The sequence below is a fragment of the Pteropus vampyrus genome, unplaced genomic scaffold (genome assembly GCF_000151845.1).
Source record: "Pteropus vampyrus isolate Shadow unplaced genomic scaffold, Pvam_2.0 Scaffold2, whole genome shotgun sequence".
Lineage (NCBI taxonomy): Eukaryota > Metazoa > Chordata > Mammalia > Chiroptera > Pteropodidae > Pteropus > Pteropus vampyrus.
The window spans coordinates 32523364-32541793 of NW_011888783.1; the positions used below are offsets into that span (position 1 = coordinate 32523364).

At 36.5% G+C, this 18430-nt stretch overlaps 2 protein-coding genes and 1 pseudogene across 5 annotated transcripts in view; 2 read left to right on the forward strand and 1 right to left on the reverse strand.

Annotated features, from left to right (window-relative positions):
* Positions 1-3272, reverse strand: part of ARL6IP6 (ADP ribosylation factor like GTPase 6 interacting protein 6) — a 111497-nt gene extending 108225 nt beyond the window's left edge. Inside the window, exons 1-2 of one of the 2 annotated variants that reach the window (XM_023530098.1) lie at positions 2840-3272; positions 1404-1457 (exon numbers count right to left, since the gene is read on the reverse strand). In XM_023530098.1, coding sequence (XP_023385866.1) covers positions 1404-1457; positions 2840-3239 — 454 coding nt within the window. In that variant the 5' untranslated portion in view covers positions 3240-3272. The remainder of the gene's footprint in view (positions 1-1403; positions 1458-2839) is intronic. The other variant, XM_011359329.2, reaches the window with a different exon arrangement.
* Positions 3273-3336: 64 nt separating this feature from the next.
* On the forward strand, positions 3337-18384 carry LOC105292154 (pre-mRNA-processing factor 40 homolog A-like). 3 transcript variants are annotated; one of them, XM_023530106.1, is made up of 4 exons: positions 3337-3581; positions 4458-4659; positions 5697-5828; positions 18239-18384. In XM_023530106.1, the coding sequence occupies exons 2-4, from the start codon at positions 4495-4497 to the stop codon at positions 18329-18331; spliced, it is 390 nt and encodes a 129-aa protein (XP_023385874.1). In that variant the 5' UTR covers positions 3337-3581; positions 4458-4494; the 3' UTR covers positions 18332-18384. The 3 variants fall into 3 exon arrangements, with proteins under 3 accessions (XP_023385874.1, XP_023385882.1, XP_023385869.1); XM_023530114.1 differs by lacking the exon at positions 3337-3581 and adding an exon at positions 3890-4064 and having other exon boundaries at positions 4264-4659; XM_023530101.1 differs by lacking the exon at positions 3337-3581 and having other exon boundaries at positions 4258-4659.
* Positions 10561-10679, forward strand: LOC111739589 (annotated as a pseudogene).
* Positions 18385-18430: the final 46 nt, after the last annotated feature.

An 18430-nucleotide genomic window follows, 5' to 3' on the forward strand; every position in this document is an offset into this window, starting at 1 on the left:
ACTAACTTTAAAATTAACCCCCAGGACATTAATGCAACTGATTGAATTAGTCCATTAGGTAATGTTGAAGATATTCTCCATTTGGCCACTGGAGCATTGGTTCAAAAAAAAAAAAAGGATCTTTTTTGAGGCATTTGTTTAGTGATGCTTTTGATTTTTGCCCTAAAGATATAGCAGTTTCTCTTGACTCCTCAGAATGTTCCTGAATCTTGAAAGTGAATTCATGTCATTAGCAAAGACTTAAATAATGATCTTCCTGTTTGCTGTCAAGTAAGTACAACTAAAAGCAACACGACTAACTGGAAGTGGAAAACCAAGCAGGGCCATGACAAGTGCTATTCATTCTTTTCATAAATGTGAATTCTTGCCAACTTTTAAATAGCAAGTTAGAATTCATGCCTAGTTCATATGATTGTTTCTACTGCATCAAAGTTGAACTATCAATAAATGCTATAAAAGCCTCCAAATCTTGGCTGTTTTTAGAGATGAAACAGTATAATATACACTGATAAAATGAGTAACTAAAAAAATTCATATTTCCTTATGCAAGAAATTGAGAAGAGCACAGACAAGTTTTCAGGGAACTTTCTAATTTGTTTGTAACTTGAAGATAAAAGTTTCCCCTTCTGCAAAATCTGGTAGACTATACTTTGTATCATCATTAGGCCTTGAAGAGGTAGATTAAATAGTTCGCTAAGACTGGGGGAAGGGGTAACATGCAAGATAGGATCGCAACCATTTTTTTTCCAATTCAGAGTGAGTACTCAAATAACTTACAGCAAACAGGATAAATATACCAAAGATCCGAACTCTTCAAAATCATTTTGGCAGAGAGAAATAAATGCAGTTTAAATAACCCCTGGTTTTTCACTAGAAACCTGTAAATATAGCATTCAACATTCTACAGAAACTCAGGTCTGACTCTTTCTTAGTCATCATTAACCTGTGCAAGTATGTCCAATGCTTTTTGCATTTTTTAAAAACCAAGTGGATTATAAGGAGATGTGAACTTAGTTTTGAGGTCTGCTTAAGACATTATCTTTGCTAAGTTTGTAAGGAAGTCTTTTTGTTTTTAATTTCCGGGAAGAGGTACAGGGAGACTTTTCCAGAAGGTAACTAGAAAATGTTAAGTATTCTCTGGGTCTCTGTCACATAGAGTTGTGTTCAAAACACATTCACTCCTACTTATTGTGTGGTATACATACATACATATACACACATACCCTACACGTGTAAAAAAAAAATCTAATAACTTACTACACATATTTAACTGAAAAGAATAAGACTGAATCAATTGTATAAGGAACTATGTCAAGTAATTTATCCAAAATTTTGTATAGTTTAAACCTGATCTGGAAAACAAGTAAGCTCAAAATCAAATCAAGTGACAATTAAATCCATACCTAATAGTCCAGTGTCTATATCATCTTCATTCTTCAAATTCTCAGCATGTAACTCTGTAAATACAAAAAAGGGCTTGGGTAAAAAAGATGATTTTGTAATTTGAATGGTAGCTCAAAGGCTGGCAAGACATTGTAGAGTTGTGGAGAGTAATCTAGAGCAGCAGTTCCCAACCTTTTTTGGCACCAGGGACTGCTGCTCCTATGAGAATGAAATGCCTGATGATCTGAGGGTTGTTGTGAAGACTTTTTATGTAATGCAAATTACAGGACATATGAGTTTTGAATTCAGTTCCTTTCTCCATTCTACTAAATAGCACAGCTCAACGTCTTCTGCAATGGGCTTTCGGGTTTTGTGACTTTATGATAAAAAGACAATCAGAGCAAAAGAGAAACTACCTACAAGACAGAACTCTTAGAGATGCACGGAAAAGAAGAGGAGAGGGGAGTGATAGAGGAATGAAGAATTGGCACCCGTGTATTTAACAGTGAGAGTTTACCGTTGTATGAATAAGTTAAACTTGCCAGTCTGTTTTCTGCATGAAAATTAAGCATGGTGAGCTGTAAGAGGCCACCCGAAGCCATTAGTGGCTTGGAAGCAATGACAAAATAATAAAAACTGTTAATTAAACAGCTTTAATTCTATTTAGTAAAGTAAAACTAATACTTGAATGACAATGTTATGGGTTCTTTTCATACAACAAAGGTAGTTTTGTTCTAATTTTTCTTTTCAGTAAGTTGGCCAAAGTCACACACGAGTGAGAACTGAGATTTAAACTCAGGTCTGATTCCATTGTAACAGAAAATACCCAACCATACAACACATCCGAACAAGCTTTGGAAAACCTTTCAAGGAACATCTCTTTCTATTCCAATCTGGCCAATATGTCAACTTCAGACACAGGGGAAAAAAACCTATTAACCAGAGAAAGAATTGACCAGATCCTGCAATAGAACTTATCGCTACACTCGGTTGCAAAACTAATACAAAGCACAAATAAAAGCCTAAGTTTGGGCTGTGGGATGGAAATCCTGACCTTTGGGAATTATGTGTACAGAAGAACTGGTGGATAACACACCTTTAACCATTTGTGGATTAGTTTTTGAACACGTACAGCCTATTCTAATTATACACACTTTGCACTGTCTTCTAATGGCTTTTGTGCGTTTGAATTTTGCCAACATTTCACTTCAAGTGTTCTTTGACATTAAGATAACTGTAACTCCAGATCCTTTCTTAAAATGGGTCACCAGGGCCCTCCAGCTTTGAGAAAAGTGAGGACAAAGGAAAGAAAGGAAAGAAAGGTACAGTTGAGGACTCTGGGTGAAAGCGGCTACCAGCTTGCCGACCTTTGATGGGAAGAAGTGTGATGAAGGCTAGAGCCACATCCAGGCTCAACTTCATTCTAGACAGACTTTCAAGACCTGACCTGCAATACCTTTTACGATCAGATAGGCGATGGCGAGGAGGAAGGCGAGGAGGATGGCGAACAACAGCGAACAGAGAATTGAGAGGATTTGGACCGGCCACCGCCGAGCCTGGGATCGGTTGCGCGCATCCGCGGAGAATATGCCATTGCGCTTATCCGGCAGGACTGGGGACCCGTCCCCCTCCGGCGGGAGTAGCAGATCCTTTTTAGGCTCCGACGACGCCCCGGCCGAGAACTCTGCTCGAAGGTTGCGGGCTACCTGGTCGCATTCCTCCTCCTCGTCGACTTCCCCTTCACCCCAACTGTCCCCTTGAGTGAAGACGGAAAACCGTGGTCGAGAGAAAGGAACAGGGGTGCCGAGCCGGCGGCGCAGAAGAGCGGAGCGACTCCCACTCTCCACGAACGACATGGCGGGAAAGACAGTGAGACGCGCGGAGGTCGAGCGACTCCAACCCGCCCCGCCCCGCCCCCGCAGCAGCCAATCAGCGGCCAGGCCACCCTACGGCCTCCACCACACGGCCCCCACGCGCAGGGGTGCGCCAGGGCGCGCGGTGGGGCAAAGAAGGTGCTGTGAGGCCCAAGGAGAGGCTGAGCGCCCCTGGACTAGAGCACGACCTCTGGCGAGTAGGAGAGAAGGGGAGCAGGGAAGCTCGCGGAGAGAGGCAAGCCAAGGCTGAAGGCAGCCGAGTCTTCTCTCCCTACCGTGCTTCGTCTCGGCCAAAGACCTCCGCCACCGCCGCGTCACCTCCAGGCAAGAGCGCGCCCCGGCAACCCCAAAGCTGCATCTTCCTGACACCCGGTCCTAGCGCCCGCCCTTGCACCTGATTCACATTCCCAAACCTATTTGCTTTCTCCCTTGTCCTCCAGGCTCGCATTCTTCCCCGGCTTCCCTCACTAACGGCAGCTCACTGGCCGGTGCTCTCGCCTCGCCTTAAGTGCCCATTCCTCATTGCCTTTCGCCTTGTTCTCCCCGCCCCTACCACAACTTCCCTCCGCGCAGTTCGACACGCCTCCTTCCCCTACCCCTCCGCCCCGGCGCGCGCTCTCCAGCTGGTGCGTACGAAGCTCGAGCCCTCGCCTCAGGACCCCTCCTCTCGCCTTCTCCGACCCCTCCCCTTCGTCTCGAGCAACGCGCGCGCGCCTTTGGCCCCGGCCACCGCTAACGCTAGAAGCTGCTTACCCCACCCCCACCCACCCCACCGTAACCCACCCCTCTACCCCGTGGCGGCCTCAGGTTTGTGGAGCGTACGAAACTTGGGCAGGGGAGGTGAGAGTGGCAGGCCCCCACTGCCCCACCCCCTACGGGGTGAGGCTGTCTAAGCTCGGGAAGCTGGGACACGGTTGTCTTCCCTTCCTGGGGGGAAGTTGGTGGAGTTTTTCCGGCAGAGGACTCGGCGCAGAAACTTCCTCCGTCCCCCTCCCCCCCCATGCAGGCGACGCCGAGTGAGGCTGAGGCTGGGGGCGAATCGCCGCAGAGCTGCGTGTCGGCATCGCACTCTGATTGGACAGCGGGGAAGCCTGTTAGCTTATTGGCCCCGCTGATCCCGCCCCATAGCGCGGGGCAGCCTTTAACCTTTAGCCCAAGCGGGCGCCAGCCACTCAGATCGCTTCTTGTTGGTATATGCAGCGGCAGTGGCCGCCGGCGGAGCAGTCTGAGCCAGACGATGAGGCCGGGGACGGGAGCCGAACGTGGAGGCCTCATGGTGAGTGAAATGGAGAGCCATCCTCCCGCGCGGGGTGCTGGGGACGGGGAGCGGAGATTGTCCGGCTCAAGCCTCTGCTCCAGCTCTTGGGTCTCTGCTGACGGCTTCCTGAGGAGACGGCCCTCGGTAAGGGATCAGTGTGGCAGGGGGAAGGCGGCACAATGAAAAACGGAGTCAGAGACAGGAAGCTTTCTCCAAAAGGAGAAGATAAGAGTTGGACGAAGGAAGAGCTCGAGTTGGTGGGATATGTTACGGGGAGAGAAATGGAGGGCGGAGATGCACAAAGGAAGGATGTGGGACCCTGGAAGTTTCCAGTGGGCTTGGCTTAGAGGTGCTGGGCCTGGAGCGGGGTGAGCGTCTCCGAGATGTAGGCCCGATTTAGGAGGGAGAGGGAGGCGGAGACGAGATTCTGTAGGCTTTCGAAGAGGCTCCAAGATCTGTTTTCACCAGTAGTAGTAGTGTCTGTAGGGTGGACAGCTGGGAGAATTGCCAAGCGATAATTACCTGGTTTTGAGATCTGGAGCAGTGGACAGACAGATGAAGGAAGTAGTTGTCTTATAAAAGCATGTTAAAGTGGATGAATTAGTTGTTTGTATTTAGTGTTTGAATGACAGACCTCAGTTGGAATAAAAAGATTTTTTTTGGCAGAAGTAATTTTACTCGTATAAATATTATGTTTTTACTATATTTCTTAAGAGTGAGGTGTCTCTGGGTACCCATACTGTTTGTATTTTATAAGACCAGCTCTCATCTAAGTTAGTTTGGTAAATTCAGCGTTTTAAGGCTTAAAATTAGTTTAGAAACATTTAAGAATAGCTTTGTAAAAACAATAGTTGTCTATCTAATATCTGTGATATAGACGATTGCGGTTTTCACATATATTTCTGAGTTTAGCAAGTAAGTAACTGATTAAGTCAGCATGCTTAAAACTAGCTGTTCAGTGATGATTTTAATTTTTTACATTTTGTTCAAGAATTTGGTTAGTTTAAAGCTCATTATAAATATTGGTGTAGCGTATTTTAAGACAAGAAAGTATAAACCCAATAATTAAGTCACACATTAGCCTAATAGTATATCACTGTACATAACTGGTTTGTTGAAATCAAATTTTTGAGAAGCATTTATTGTTACTTACTAATTTTTTAATTGTCTTTATCTTTCAGATGGGGCACCCTGGCATGCATTATGCCCCAATGGGAATGCACCCTATGGGTCAGAGAGCAAATATGCCTCCTGTACCTCATGGAATGATGCCGCAAATGATGCCCCCAATGGGAGGACCGCCAATGGGACAAGTAAGAATTGTTTTGTTTTGTTTTTTAATTTTTGCTATGGTATTATTGTACCAAGATTTCAAAATCTGGGTCTGTACTTATAGTTATGTAAGGATTAGTTTATACCAAAATAATGTTTTCAAATAAGTGAAATTTGGAATCATGGTACTAACCATTTTGAGTATAATGAAAAGTCTTCTGTATAAAAGATCGACTTTCTACTGCAACAAAACTTTTTTTTTTTAACTTTAAAGTAACATTGTAAACGTAGATTTTTTTTTTTAGTTTATTAACTTTTTCTCCCCAAGTATGTCAATTGAAGTTAATGTCCTAAGGGTAAATATTATCTGATAGATCAACATAATTTATGTCGGCGGACTATGTAAATGCATTGAAACTGAAAATTACAGTTGTTTAGGTTTTTGGCTTAGAATGACTTTTATTTCTGTAGTAGTTTCCTCGTGTGTGTGGGTATGTGTGTGGTCGGGATGGAAGTGGGGAGATTCTACTCTAATTTGATTCTTTATAGGACAGTGCCATATAGGTAGTTTATTTTCCACTTACACTATTTTGTTGGTGTTTTTTTTTTTTAATGCTTATTGCTTCTGCACTCCTGCTTTTTGAGCTGTCCCTTCTATCTGCAGCATAAATTGTAAATGGACATTTTGTGGGAGTGATTTGGATTAAAAGATTTTAATGCTGACTCTGAATTCAATAGAGCTGAGTTCCTAGAGAAGCATTCAATAAAGGTAACAGTTTCAGTTACCGTGAATAATGTTATGCCCTGTTAGGCTCTATAATATTTCTTAGTAGAGCTGCTCTAACTAGATAATGATCTTTGAAAAATATCCTTTGAATACGCTTGTTCTTATTTCAAATTAGTTTGGTGGCTGGGTCCTTTCCATTTGTGTATCTCAATCACTAAAAATTTAGGCTAACAAAATATTTTGGAAAGCCAGTCTATCAAGTATGGTCTTTCTACTAGATAATACTGTTTATTTTGATAATCGTTTAAGCCTTGATGGATGGTTTAAGTTACTGGTGAAATTGTAGTGGAGAAAGGAGCTTGCTCTGTGTTTCTCTTTTTACTTAAGAGTAGAAGGGCTTAATGTCAAGTGCTTTTATTTTTTAATTTGGAATATAGCCCTTAACTTTGTATAAAAACCTTTATTCAAAGGCATCAGGCCCAAACGATTTTGCTTATAGGAGTTTTTTAAATAACCATTTATTCTGTTAATCTAGAATGATGCAAGTTTTAAAACTCCTTAGGTGATGGAGAAACAACTCTGATTCCTCTTCTATTTCCTTCCATCTCTAAGCAGCAAGGAGCTCTACTTGTTTTCTTAGTAGAGCTGCTCTAACTAGATAATGAGCTTTAAAAAATATTTATTCTTTAAATGCTCTGGTTCTTATTTAAAATTAGTTTCTTTCCACAGAAAGATAAAATAAAACAATTTGCTACTGCCAGATGCTTCTCTCTTTTCTGGGGCCTTCTGTTTCCATTGGGCCAATCAAGGTAAGTTTGCAAGGGATTGACCTGCGTACCCTTGCTTTAATGGTGCTATTGCACTACAAAACCTGATACCAGCTAGTCATTTTTAGTAAAAATGCAGATTTTATTTTTTTTAAATACTTTTGTGTGTCTTGTTGACATAAGCTGGTCACAGTTTGCTCTATGGCCCTTTCTTTTTAGCTATATCAGTGACCATCTTCTTATAAGGTTACTTGCTACTTGGTACACATCCATTCAACATTCCGGATTTTACCTTCTGGTTTTTTCCGACATTTTTCATAGACCAGTATTTGCCATGTGACTTTAAGTGTATGTAACTACTTAATAGAAGTCTGTCTCTTCCCATGGCTCCTGTTAGGATAATAAATGTTTTAGAAGTCCAACTCTGAGGGTCCCAAGAGAATCCCCATTGTTTTTCCTTAACATTAAATTATTTTTTTCCTACTTAATGTTTAACAAATATCGGGTCCAAATCTTGGTGAAACTAATTCTTATCTTAGCTTTGATGATAGACTGGGAAGGCATGGACAATTTACTCAAGCAATCCAGAAATCTAATTTAAAGCCCTGTAAACAGCTACCTTAAAAATAAAAGTTGATAATTAGCAAATTGATTCTTTTTTCTCTGCATTCTCAGAAGTATTAATGAGCAATAAGTGATGAGAAGATAATGGGAAGAAGTAGGGTGCCTATATAATTGACTGCAGTAACACAAAGCTGGTAGATTTGGTTCTGCCATTTAATATTTTAAAAAATTAATTCATAAAGTCTATAGATATTGGAACTGAAGGTTATGGAACCTTCATGTATATTGCCTAGTTCATCTTAAGATCTTCTGGGACCAGCTGAAAACTAAAATTGTTGGCAGTCTTTTAAATGATTGTGGTCTTTGGAATGTTACTGAACATGACATGAAATTTTAAAATTTGTTTGTAACATGATATGCAGACTGGACAAAAGTACAATCTATATAAGCTAGAGTTCATAAGTTTTCAGATGCAGCAAGTTAGATTAAAGAAGTATGTTCATTTTATTTATTTTTTAATTCAGGAGATAACCTAGAATACTCTTTTTAGATTTTAGGCTGAATCTGTTAGTAAAAAATATTTGAAGATGATCAAATGGAACATAATATGTCTTTCAAGTTTACTTAATTATCTTATAGGTTAACTCTGCCTCTTTCTTACTGTACATTAACTTTCTATGGGAAAGTCATGCTTCTGCTTTTACAGAATTATGGGATCTTAACAGTTGGAAGGGTCCTTACAGGTTGTATAAATTTTAAATAATTTGTGAGTTAAGTAATGGTTTATCACTGGTTAAAAAAATATTAATAATTTTTCTGTTTGGTGGTAATATTCAAAACTTTTCGGAAGAGATTTGCATTGACATAATTTATGTGTGAGGTCCTCTTCTTCCTCCATATGTATGGTAAATATTTTGCCTTTGAATTTTTTTACGTCTCATACTTTTGTTGTCCTTTCTACACAAAGGACATAGAAGTTCCTGCTATCTTTATCATGGATGATTTTGCCTTCACTTAAGCCCAAGAGAGCCCTCTTAGCTGGCCTTTTTTTCCTTTTCTTTTAAATTCTTTATATTTTCCTTTTAAAATAAGAATACCGTAAAAGATTTAATGTCCCTTTCAGCTCTAGCAGCCTATGGTTCAATTCAGATCACTTGATAAGTAATATGTAAGATTTTATGGGTTGGCAGGGAAATAAAAGAACAGAATTTTTTAAAATAATACCTCCCTAATTCTAATTATTCAGTACTTATTTTTTGCTTTTGTTCAATAAATATAAATGAATAATTGCTTTATACAGATGAGTTTGATTTTCTTATTCTTTTGAGGTAAGGCAGCCTTTTGTAGATCTTATTTTATTTCTATTCCTGCTGCCATCTGAGCCCAAGTCATTACATCCCATGCCTTGGATCTCTTAACTTTTGAGTTGGTTTTCTTACTTCAAGTTTGCCCCACAAAAAGTCTCTTAGATTTCAGCATGTCATCTTGCCCAAGAACTTCAATGTTTTTCTGTGCTTATGGCATAATATTCAAATTCTACAGCTTAACTTTGATGGATAATATAATTCAAAGCACAGTTCTGAGCTGCATGTCTTCATATTCTCTTAATTTGAACCCAGGCTGGTCTTTACATGGTATTTCGAGTGATTGTATTAGTTTATGACCGAGCTCATGTTGTTGTTCTTACCCCTCTGCCCCCACCTCCATGAACTTAACCTCAGTTCTACCATTTCAAGTCCTCCCTTCTCTAGGAGATCCTCAGCAAGAACTTTGCCCAGCATATATCTCCCCTTCAAATTATTAAAATAAAATTCTATGTAATCTGCGTATAACTCTTTACCGTTTCACTCATTTTGGCACTTAGTTATTGACTTGTTTTGCTTATGGTTTATTTGCTTTGTCTTCCCAACAAATAATAGGTTGTAAGCTCTTAGAGAGCAGGGGCTGTGTTCTGTACTTGTAAAGAATTTTATGGGTGCTGAGCACAGTTCTTGGCACACTATGGGTGCTCAGTAAAATACTTGTTGAATGAATGAAACAAACACACAGATACTCTTTCTTATAATATAAGCCAGTCCGTGGATGTTACATGTGACTGTTTAAGTGATTACTTATATAACTTTACATTGTTATACTTACTCTTGTTTTCCTCCTTATTGTTGCTTTTTCATTTGACAAAAATGGAAGATGAATCAGTTGAAAATAATTTTTGGTGAATAAAGCAAACGTTCATTTTCACTAGTTTTAAATTACAAGCAGATGTATTTTTTATCTGCATGTCTTCATTGATGATCATCTCTTTAAAGATTTTTCCATAACCTAGGGAAAAATGTTGCTTTGGAATATAGGCCTTCCAGAGAAATCCAAAATATTTTTATCTTAGATTATCTGACTGCTTTGACAAATTGGTTTGTTACTGTTGCTTTTGAATTACCCTTAATTTTGAGTATTTACAGACTCCATGTCATTGAATTGGATATTAGCCAGTGACAAATTTTTTTTTAGGTTATATGCTCATAATTGTTTCTAGGTAACCTTCTGTTTGCATTTACATTACCCACGCAAGTACTTTTTTAGAGAAAAAAGATTGACCCAGTCCTTATGTGTTTGTAAGTTTTGGGCTGTGTATGTAGTTAATTTTGATAGTTTCTACTAATGATACTAGAAGATAAATTTATTTTCATTTTCTTTAGCAGTTAATTTCAATATAAACTTATCTACAGCCATGGCACCCTGAACACTCCCAATCCTGTCTGATCTTAGAAGCTAAGCAGGGATGGGCCTGGTTAGTTCTTGAATGGGAGATCACCTAGAAATACCTGGTGCTGTAGGCATTAAAAAAACAATAATAAAATAGGAGAGTAATTTAAATTAAATATGTATATATGTAAATACACATATATATATAAACTCACCTATTCTAAAACTTCAGTGTTTCTAAGTATGGGGAGTATTTGAAGAATCTAAGACCATGTAAGCTTAGAAGAATGAACTGTACCCCTTCCCCCACCTCTTTGACAGTCATAGCACACAATGTTTTCTAAAGATTCTGAGAAGTCTTTCAGAAACCTTTTAAAACTCTTTTTACTTAGTATTTCTAGGTTTTATTTGACCATTTCCACCCCCCACTTCCTCAGTCTGTTACCCCCTCCCACACACACACACACACCTTTATCTGTTTATTTTGCTGTGTCTAGCACATTGCATGGAATTAGCATTTTATGAGAAATGCTGAATTGGGGCTGCTTGTTCAGTCTGCTCTTTAGGAGAAAAAGACAACATTGAAATAAATTAGTGTTGACACAGATAACTTGTACAGTGCAACATATGTATTAAGTATGGGATCAAACAAATGAGAACAGATCTCAACAGGTTAACCTGTTGAGTTTTAATTGGATTTGTTAGAAATGATGACACGACTTCGAATCACCATGAAGTAGTATATCAGTAGATAGTAAAGATTTGATATCTATGTGTATCCCATAGCTGTATACGAAGCATTTTTGTTTGGTTGGTTGGTTTTTTTTTTTACCTAGAGAAATAAATAGGTCTAAGTCATGATAGATTTTTGTCTCATAGAAGTTGTTAGTCTTATTTTCTTTTTCCATATCTTCATATGTCTTTCACTAAATAGACACAAGTGTGGTATTAGAGTAAAGATGAATGATGTAGGTACTATGCATTCAAGGAATTTGTAGGCATTATTCAGATGCCTGGCTAAACTGTGTTTTCCCGTATTCTAACTGCTAATTTGACTTCTAGACATTTGGAAATTTAGTGGAGATGAATCTTTCATATTTTCTTTGTCTAGTCAAATCATACGTTTCTTTTGCTTATTAAAAAAAGTTAATTGTAGTTATTGGTTACTAAGAAGTGGTATTTTGCATAATGGACTTGAAAGAAAATCTTCTTTCAGTTCTTTCTTTCTTGGTGCACTGCACTCAAAGAAGAAATCTTCTCCAAATCTGAGTGATGCTATTAGCCATGGCTCTTAAAAGACTAAACATGCCGGCAAGTAAGAACTGTTTGAAGTTGAAATATAGTTTGCTTTAGTTTTTAAAAAAATTAAATTATCATCTCATTTATCTCAGACTTTTTATAAAAAACAAAAACATAATTCTCATTACAAATATAATCTTACTCATTAAGTCTTGATATTCTGTTTGGGCTAAGACTTTTAAAATTACCTTTTGAATAATGAATGAACATTAAGTTTCTGTTTGAAAACATGAGCTTGGTATTGTTTCTTTGACCATTTTGTATCAAGAAAGTTACTACTTCCTTGAATGATGATTTTTCACTAACTTCAAGGTCATCGTGTATTTGTGATTATATATTTGTTGAATACAATAAAAAATTACTCCCCTTTTCTTTATACAGAAACAAGGATTGGTCATAAAGTTGTCTACTACAAGTGTTTGAGTTTCTGCTATGGCTATGTAACTGTCCTCTGCACCAGTAATACATAAATGTGACATGCTCTTTTTTCCTAAAGATGCCCACAATTGAGAAGAAACTAAAATGAGAGTTTCATATAGACAAATAGATAATGATTTAGATGTAATGGATATAATACTGAATCTGGGTTAAAAGACTTGGAGAAAAGGATAGTAATAGTCTTGTATTCCTCTGTACTTGTGTCCAAAAGAAGCCTTAATGACTTTTTAGAGTTACTTTTAAAGTCTTTATATGACTTGAGACACTACTATTAATCTTCAGTGTGTTTAGAGCTTCTTAAAAATAAAATGGTACGATTCATTTTTATTCAGCTCTGTTTCTAAGGTTTTTGTGTCACATATCCATACCCAGTGGTTTTCTCTGTATTTCCTGTACTCTCACTTAAGAAGTTAGTTTGGGATTAAGTAAGAGGCAGTGAGCTAAATATCACTAAATTATTTACTTGTCTTTTTCACATGTTTTTCTTTTTTAAATTTATTAGTTTCAAGTATACAGTACATTGGTTAAACATTTATATAGTTTATAAAACGATCTCCCGTGATTGCTCTTTCTCGCCTCTGGCTCTACATCTAGCCATTACATTACTACTAACTGCATTCCCTATGCTGTGCTCTCCATCCCCGTGACCATCTATCAACTACTAATTTGTACTTTAACCCTTTGCCCCTTTCTCCAAGCCCTCTTGACCCCCTACCCCCTGGCCGTCACTAGATTGTCCTCTATATTTTAGTACGTTTTTGATTAGTGTATTCTTTTTGTTTTTTAGATTCCACATATAAGTGAAATCATATGGTATTTATCTTTGTCTGACTTATTTCACTCAGCATGATAACCTTTAGGTCCATGCATATTGTTGTGAATGGTAGGATTTCATTTTTTTTAACAGCTGAGTAATATTTCATTGTATATATGAACCATAACTTCGTTATCCAGTCATCTGTTGATGGGCATTTAGGTTGCTTCCATATCTTGGCTATTGCAAATTGTGCTTGCCATGAACATAGGGGTGCATAGATCTTTACGAATTATTGTTTTGATTTTCTTTGAATAAATACTCAGAAGTTCAATTGCTGGGTCAAAAGGTATAGCCATTTTTAATTTTTTAAGAAACCTCCAGACTGTTTTCCATAGTGGCTGTACAAATTTGCAATCCCACCAACAGTGTTTGAGGATTCCCTTTTCTCCACATCCTTGCCAACACTTAGGGTTTTTTTGTTTGTTTGTTTGTTTTAAGGTTTCAGGGAATGGGACTGTGATAACCTAATCTGTGTTAGAAAGGCTTTTATCTCAGTGTTTGTATATAACTTTGAGAAATTCTTATATCCTATTGAATTTGATTCTCCTGACTTTGAAAAGTGGGTTGGCTAGATGGATGTCCAACTTACAGATAGAAATAGTAAGACCCAGAGAATTAAATGAATTGTGACATTGCAGAGCCAGCACTAAACTGATGTTTAACCTGGGATTGACTTTTCGTTACGGGTTATTACATGTGTTATTCCTACTGAAGATGATTTTTTATAATACTAACTAGACGCCTTTAAATACAGCTGAAGGGAATAGATGAGACAAGGGGCAACAAAAGAGATAATTTCATTATATGAGTTGAAGGAGAGTAGTGGTAATAAAACAGCTATCATTCATTGAGCATTGCGCCTTTTCTGTATTATCCCATTTGTTCCCTACAGCAATACTATCAGATGAGTACTATTTTTCTCTTGTGTTATGGGTGCAGAAATTGGGTTCCAAATAGTTTAAGTAAATTAGCCCAAGATCACATAGCCGGTAAGTGGCTAACCTGAGATAGGAATTCGAGCAGTCTTGACTCCAAAGTGTACTTTATAGCAGTGGTAGGCTGCTTTCTCTGTATAGCAGTATGAGATTTATGTCATTAAACTAATCTTCGAATCTGAAGGGAAAGTGTATACAGTTGACCCTTGAGCAAAACAGGTTTGAACTGTATAAGTCTACTTAGCAATGTCTTTTTTTTCCAATAAGTACTGTAAATGTTTTTTCCTTATGTTTTTTTAACTTTTTTTCTAGCTTTATTGTGTAAGAATACAGTGTAAAATACATATGACACACAAAATATGTATTAATAGACTGTTTATGATATCGGTAAGGCTTCTGGTAAAGGCTTTTTTACCCTTCGTATTTATTTCTTAACAACTAAAAATTCTTTATTATGGCACATAACATATTTGCCAGAGTAGCTTACATGGAAAGTATGAAGCACTACGTGATTGTGATTTTAGTATTAGCTATTAGTAGTTGAATTTGGGAGTAGCCAAAAGTTAATTTTTTGCATTCATTCATAGATTCATAAGGTAAGTTAGTGGTGAAGAAGATAGTTTTTAAACACTATACTTAATAACCTCTGTAGAGTGCGCAACTTTTCTTGTGGGATTTGACTTTAGCACATTTAAAAGTAACCAAGTAAAAATAGAGGAATCAAATTTTAAATAATTAATTTGCACCTGCAGGTTTGCAGCAAGAATGGTTTTTAACACAACAGCCAATTTTAAGAGTTAATATTTATACAAAAGATAAGTTAGGTTGTATGATTTCTTTCCTGCAGGAAAACTTCAGGAAACACTTAGGAAAAAAAGAAGCTTTGAAGTATCTACATGAAGGTGTTTACTTTTGTTTTCATATCCTAATAAAATCGGGCTAATTTAGTTTATATTTTGTACCACTAATGTGCTGTAGCATTGATAAGATTGCTTTTATTACTTACTGTATCTTTTAATTTTAAAAATACCTAGAGTGATAAATGAAGCATGCTTGTTTTTATCTAACATTAGAAACTCCAAACTGAGATGCTAAGAATGATTACATTGTGCGGTGCTCCCTAGTTTTTATAGGTTACTTTTCTTCACACTGGTGATTCTTCTCAGATGATCTTGATAATTTAACTTTTATTATTGGAAGTATAGAAATATACATAAAAGTTGTTTAAATAATATATAGGTATACATATGTATATGTGTATCTACAGACAGGAATGGTTGGCCACTTTTGGATAACGTATATCAAATAGTACATCAGAATTATTTTTTGTTTTTAGAAGATGCCAAATTGTCCATAAAATTCAAAGGTGTAATATTTATGTCTCACATATACATTTTTTACCCTTCGTATTTATTTCTTAACAACTAAAAATTCTTTATTATGGCACATAACATATTTGCCAAAGTAGCTTACATGGAAAGTATGAAGCACTACGTGATTGTGATTTTATAGTGTCCTTCACATTAAGCTTATATGAACTACCACTTTGTAATTTCAAGAATGATCTGGCTTATAGAATTTGTTGCATTATTGTAGCAACTGTGTTAAAATTTTCTCTAGCTATTTTGAAACAGTATCTCATTTCTTCGAACTTACAGTGTCATCAGTGGTGGGATACTCCATTGTATTATGTGCCCTAAGAAGGCTAAAATGAGAAGTCTGAAATACTCTACAAATAGAGCTGATACACCAGAGCGCTATTTATTCCGTACATGTAAAGCAAGAAATAAACCTACCATGCAAAAAAGGATAGCAAAGTAGCTTGAATGTCTATAAACTTTGGTTATTCAACAGAGGAAGGAAAAATCACTTCTGAGGATTTGAACCAGAAGCCACTTCTCATAAACTTGCATCCAGGATTTCCATGATCAGTGTGATATTAAAACAAAAATAATAACGTAGAAAAATTTAATGGTCTCAGATTGATGGTAGTGCCAAGTGACTGGCTTACTAAGTCAACGCAAATCCTCTGAAAGAAATCAGTTTCAGTCAGACACGAGTTGAAACATGCATCTCTATATTATGTTTATTGTAGAATTAATGAAAAATAGAAATTGTATTATTTCCACAAAGTAGATTCTTCAAACTTTGGGAAACAAGCTTTTCTATGATGCTCAAGCCTCAGAAGAGCTGTTAATTTGTCAAATTCTTGAAGTAAATTTTCATAAAAAACAGTATCTTGCATATTTATGCTTTTCTTTGGTTTCATTTGAATAACATCACTGTTTTGCTTTTAAATTATATTAATGACCTATTAATTTTAGAATATTCAGTTGTTAAGAATCTTGCCAGTGTTTGTCAGGTTGAACAAGTTTAAGTAGTTGCCACTCAGAATTTAGAGATACTGAGCGAGAACCCAGTGCCATGAGTTCAAGTCTAAAGGCAGATTGAGATGTTTTAAAATTTGAGGTGTGGGAAGAACAATTGAGAATTCTGTCAAACTTTGTCCTTTAATGATTTTCAGATATTGTCTGCTGTGTCATTGGCATGGTCTCGTAAACTTTTGTTATATGTAAGCTTTTTTGTGCTTTGCTTTTTAAACAATTTGATCGCTGTATATCTTAAGAAATCAGTATTTCATTTTGAAATTACATTCATTTGTCCTGCTACTGTTTGGAAATGGTCTATTTCATGATAGAATTTTTATCCCACTTAATACTTTTAATTCTTATGAGAATATACTTTGATTGTTTTTTCTCTTAAGTTTTCAAACTTCATTTTCTCAATTTAGCTTAGAATTGTAGTTTTGGGGTGTGTCACTAGCTTTTGATTTTATAAATAGGCCATTTTAAATAGCAGGCTATTTCTCTCTTGTCCACCATACTTCTCCCCCATAATCAGTTACTTAGTTCTTAAAGAATTCAGACCTATTTTGCTATTACCCTAAAGCAAAATTAATTGTGAGGGTATGTCTGTTGGGGATGGGGAAGAGAGGGAACAAGCAAAGTTCTCATTTGACCACCCTAATTTTTTCCTTTAATGTGTAAATTCTATAATTCTGTTAGCTGGTGGTGGAGGCTTCTCAGTTCTTCGTTTTTCAAATTCTGTATCTTTGTTTTTTTAACTATTATTTGACCATGGATTCCAAGTTTTAGTCACATGTTTTCTGTCAAGTTCTTTTTTAGTGTTATTTAAACAGTTTATTGAATGTTTTGAGGAACAGAAAAAATCCTTTTTCTTTAATCCTTTAATGCTATTTGGTTTTAATGGTACTTTAGCCTAGTTTGTTTCATGACTTTCAGTAATAAAATTCAGTGTGTCTATTCTCTACCTTTAGTAAACTTTATATGTTCCTATTGGCCAATATGCTTATTTCTTTTTTAGTTCCTAATTATTAGATCATTTATTTAACTTGAAACTGTTGAATAAGTGATCATCTATTTTAGTACCTATAATTATTGTATATAATTTTTACCTCCATGTGTATAGATTTGTTCATATTAAAATATACTGTGAAATTATACTAGTATAGATGAGCATAGGGTTAGAATCCTTCAGAAATTTATATTCATCGTCATGAAATTTGTTCATACTTAGGGACAATTCATAGATTTGGATGGCAGTCACTGGTAGACTAAAATTCAAAACTAATATTTTTTTTCTTAAGATATTCATGTATGTGCTTTATTAAGTTTTTCTTTACCAGAGAAGGCATAGATGATTTTTGTTTGAGAAGTTTGTTTTTATGTACTTTTTAAAAATCACTGAAATTTCAAGCACCTTTGATGTAGAATTTTTAGGACCCGATTGCTATACAGTTTATTTAATTTAGATATTAAAATCAAAGGCGAGAAATAATGAGGGAAAATTTCTTGCTCCAAAAAAGCGAGAAAAACATGAGGGTTTAGCTAAAATTAAAAAGAAATTAATATTCTTAAATTTAGATTACTAATAATATAATGGTCTAAACTTTTGAAAAAGTAATTTTGACTGAGCAAATAATTTGACATAAGTATTAAAATGGACTATAGATAAAGTACTTCATTCATTCAACAAGCACTTACTAAGCATACTATCCATATAGTAGAGTCCTCACTGGGTTTTAATCTTAAGTTGTACATACTAGCTTTAATAACCAGATTCTTCGAGTCATGTTAAGTGCTTTGGTCTTATATAGTAACTTTTTTTTTTACTTTTGTTCTAGATGCCTGGAATGATGTCTTCGGTAATGCCTGGAATGATGATGTCTCATATGTCTCAAGCTTCCATGCAGCCTGCCTTACCGGTAATCTTGTGAAAATAGCTTATTTTCTGTGATGTTTTGATTACTTTTGTATATGAAGTAATATATGTGTCATTTATAGGCAATCATGTTATCTTTTTAAGTGCCTCTGGA

Coding starts and splice junctions, on each gene's coding strand:
- LOC105292154 (XM_023530101.1), top strand. CDS start 4,258: ATGCAGGCGACGCCGAGTGAGGCTGAGGCTGGGGGCGAATCGCCGCAG. Junction 4,660..5,696: donor TCCTGAGGAGACGGCCCTCG/GTAAGGGATCAG, acceptor TTTATCTTTCAG/ATGGGGCACCCTGGCATGCA. Junction 5,829..18,238: donor GAGGACCGCCAATGGGACAA/GTAAGAATTGTT, acceptor CTTTTGTTCTAG/ATGCCTGGAATGATGTCTTC.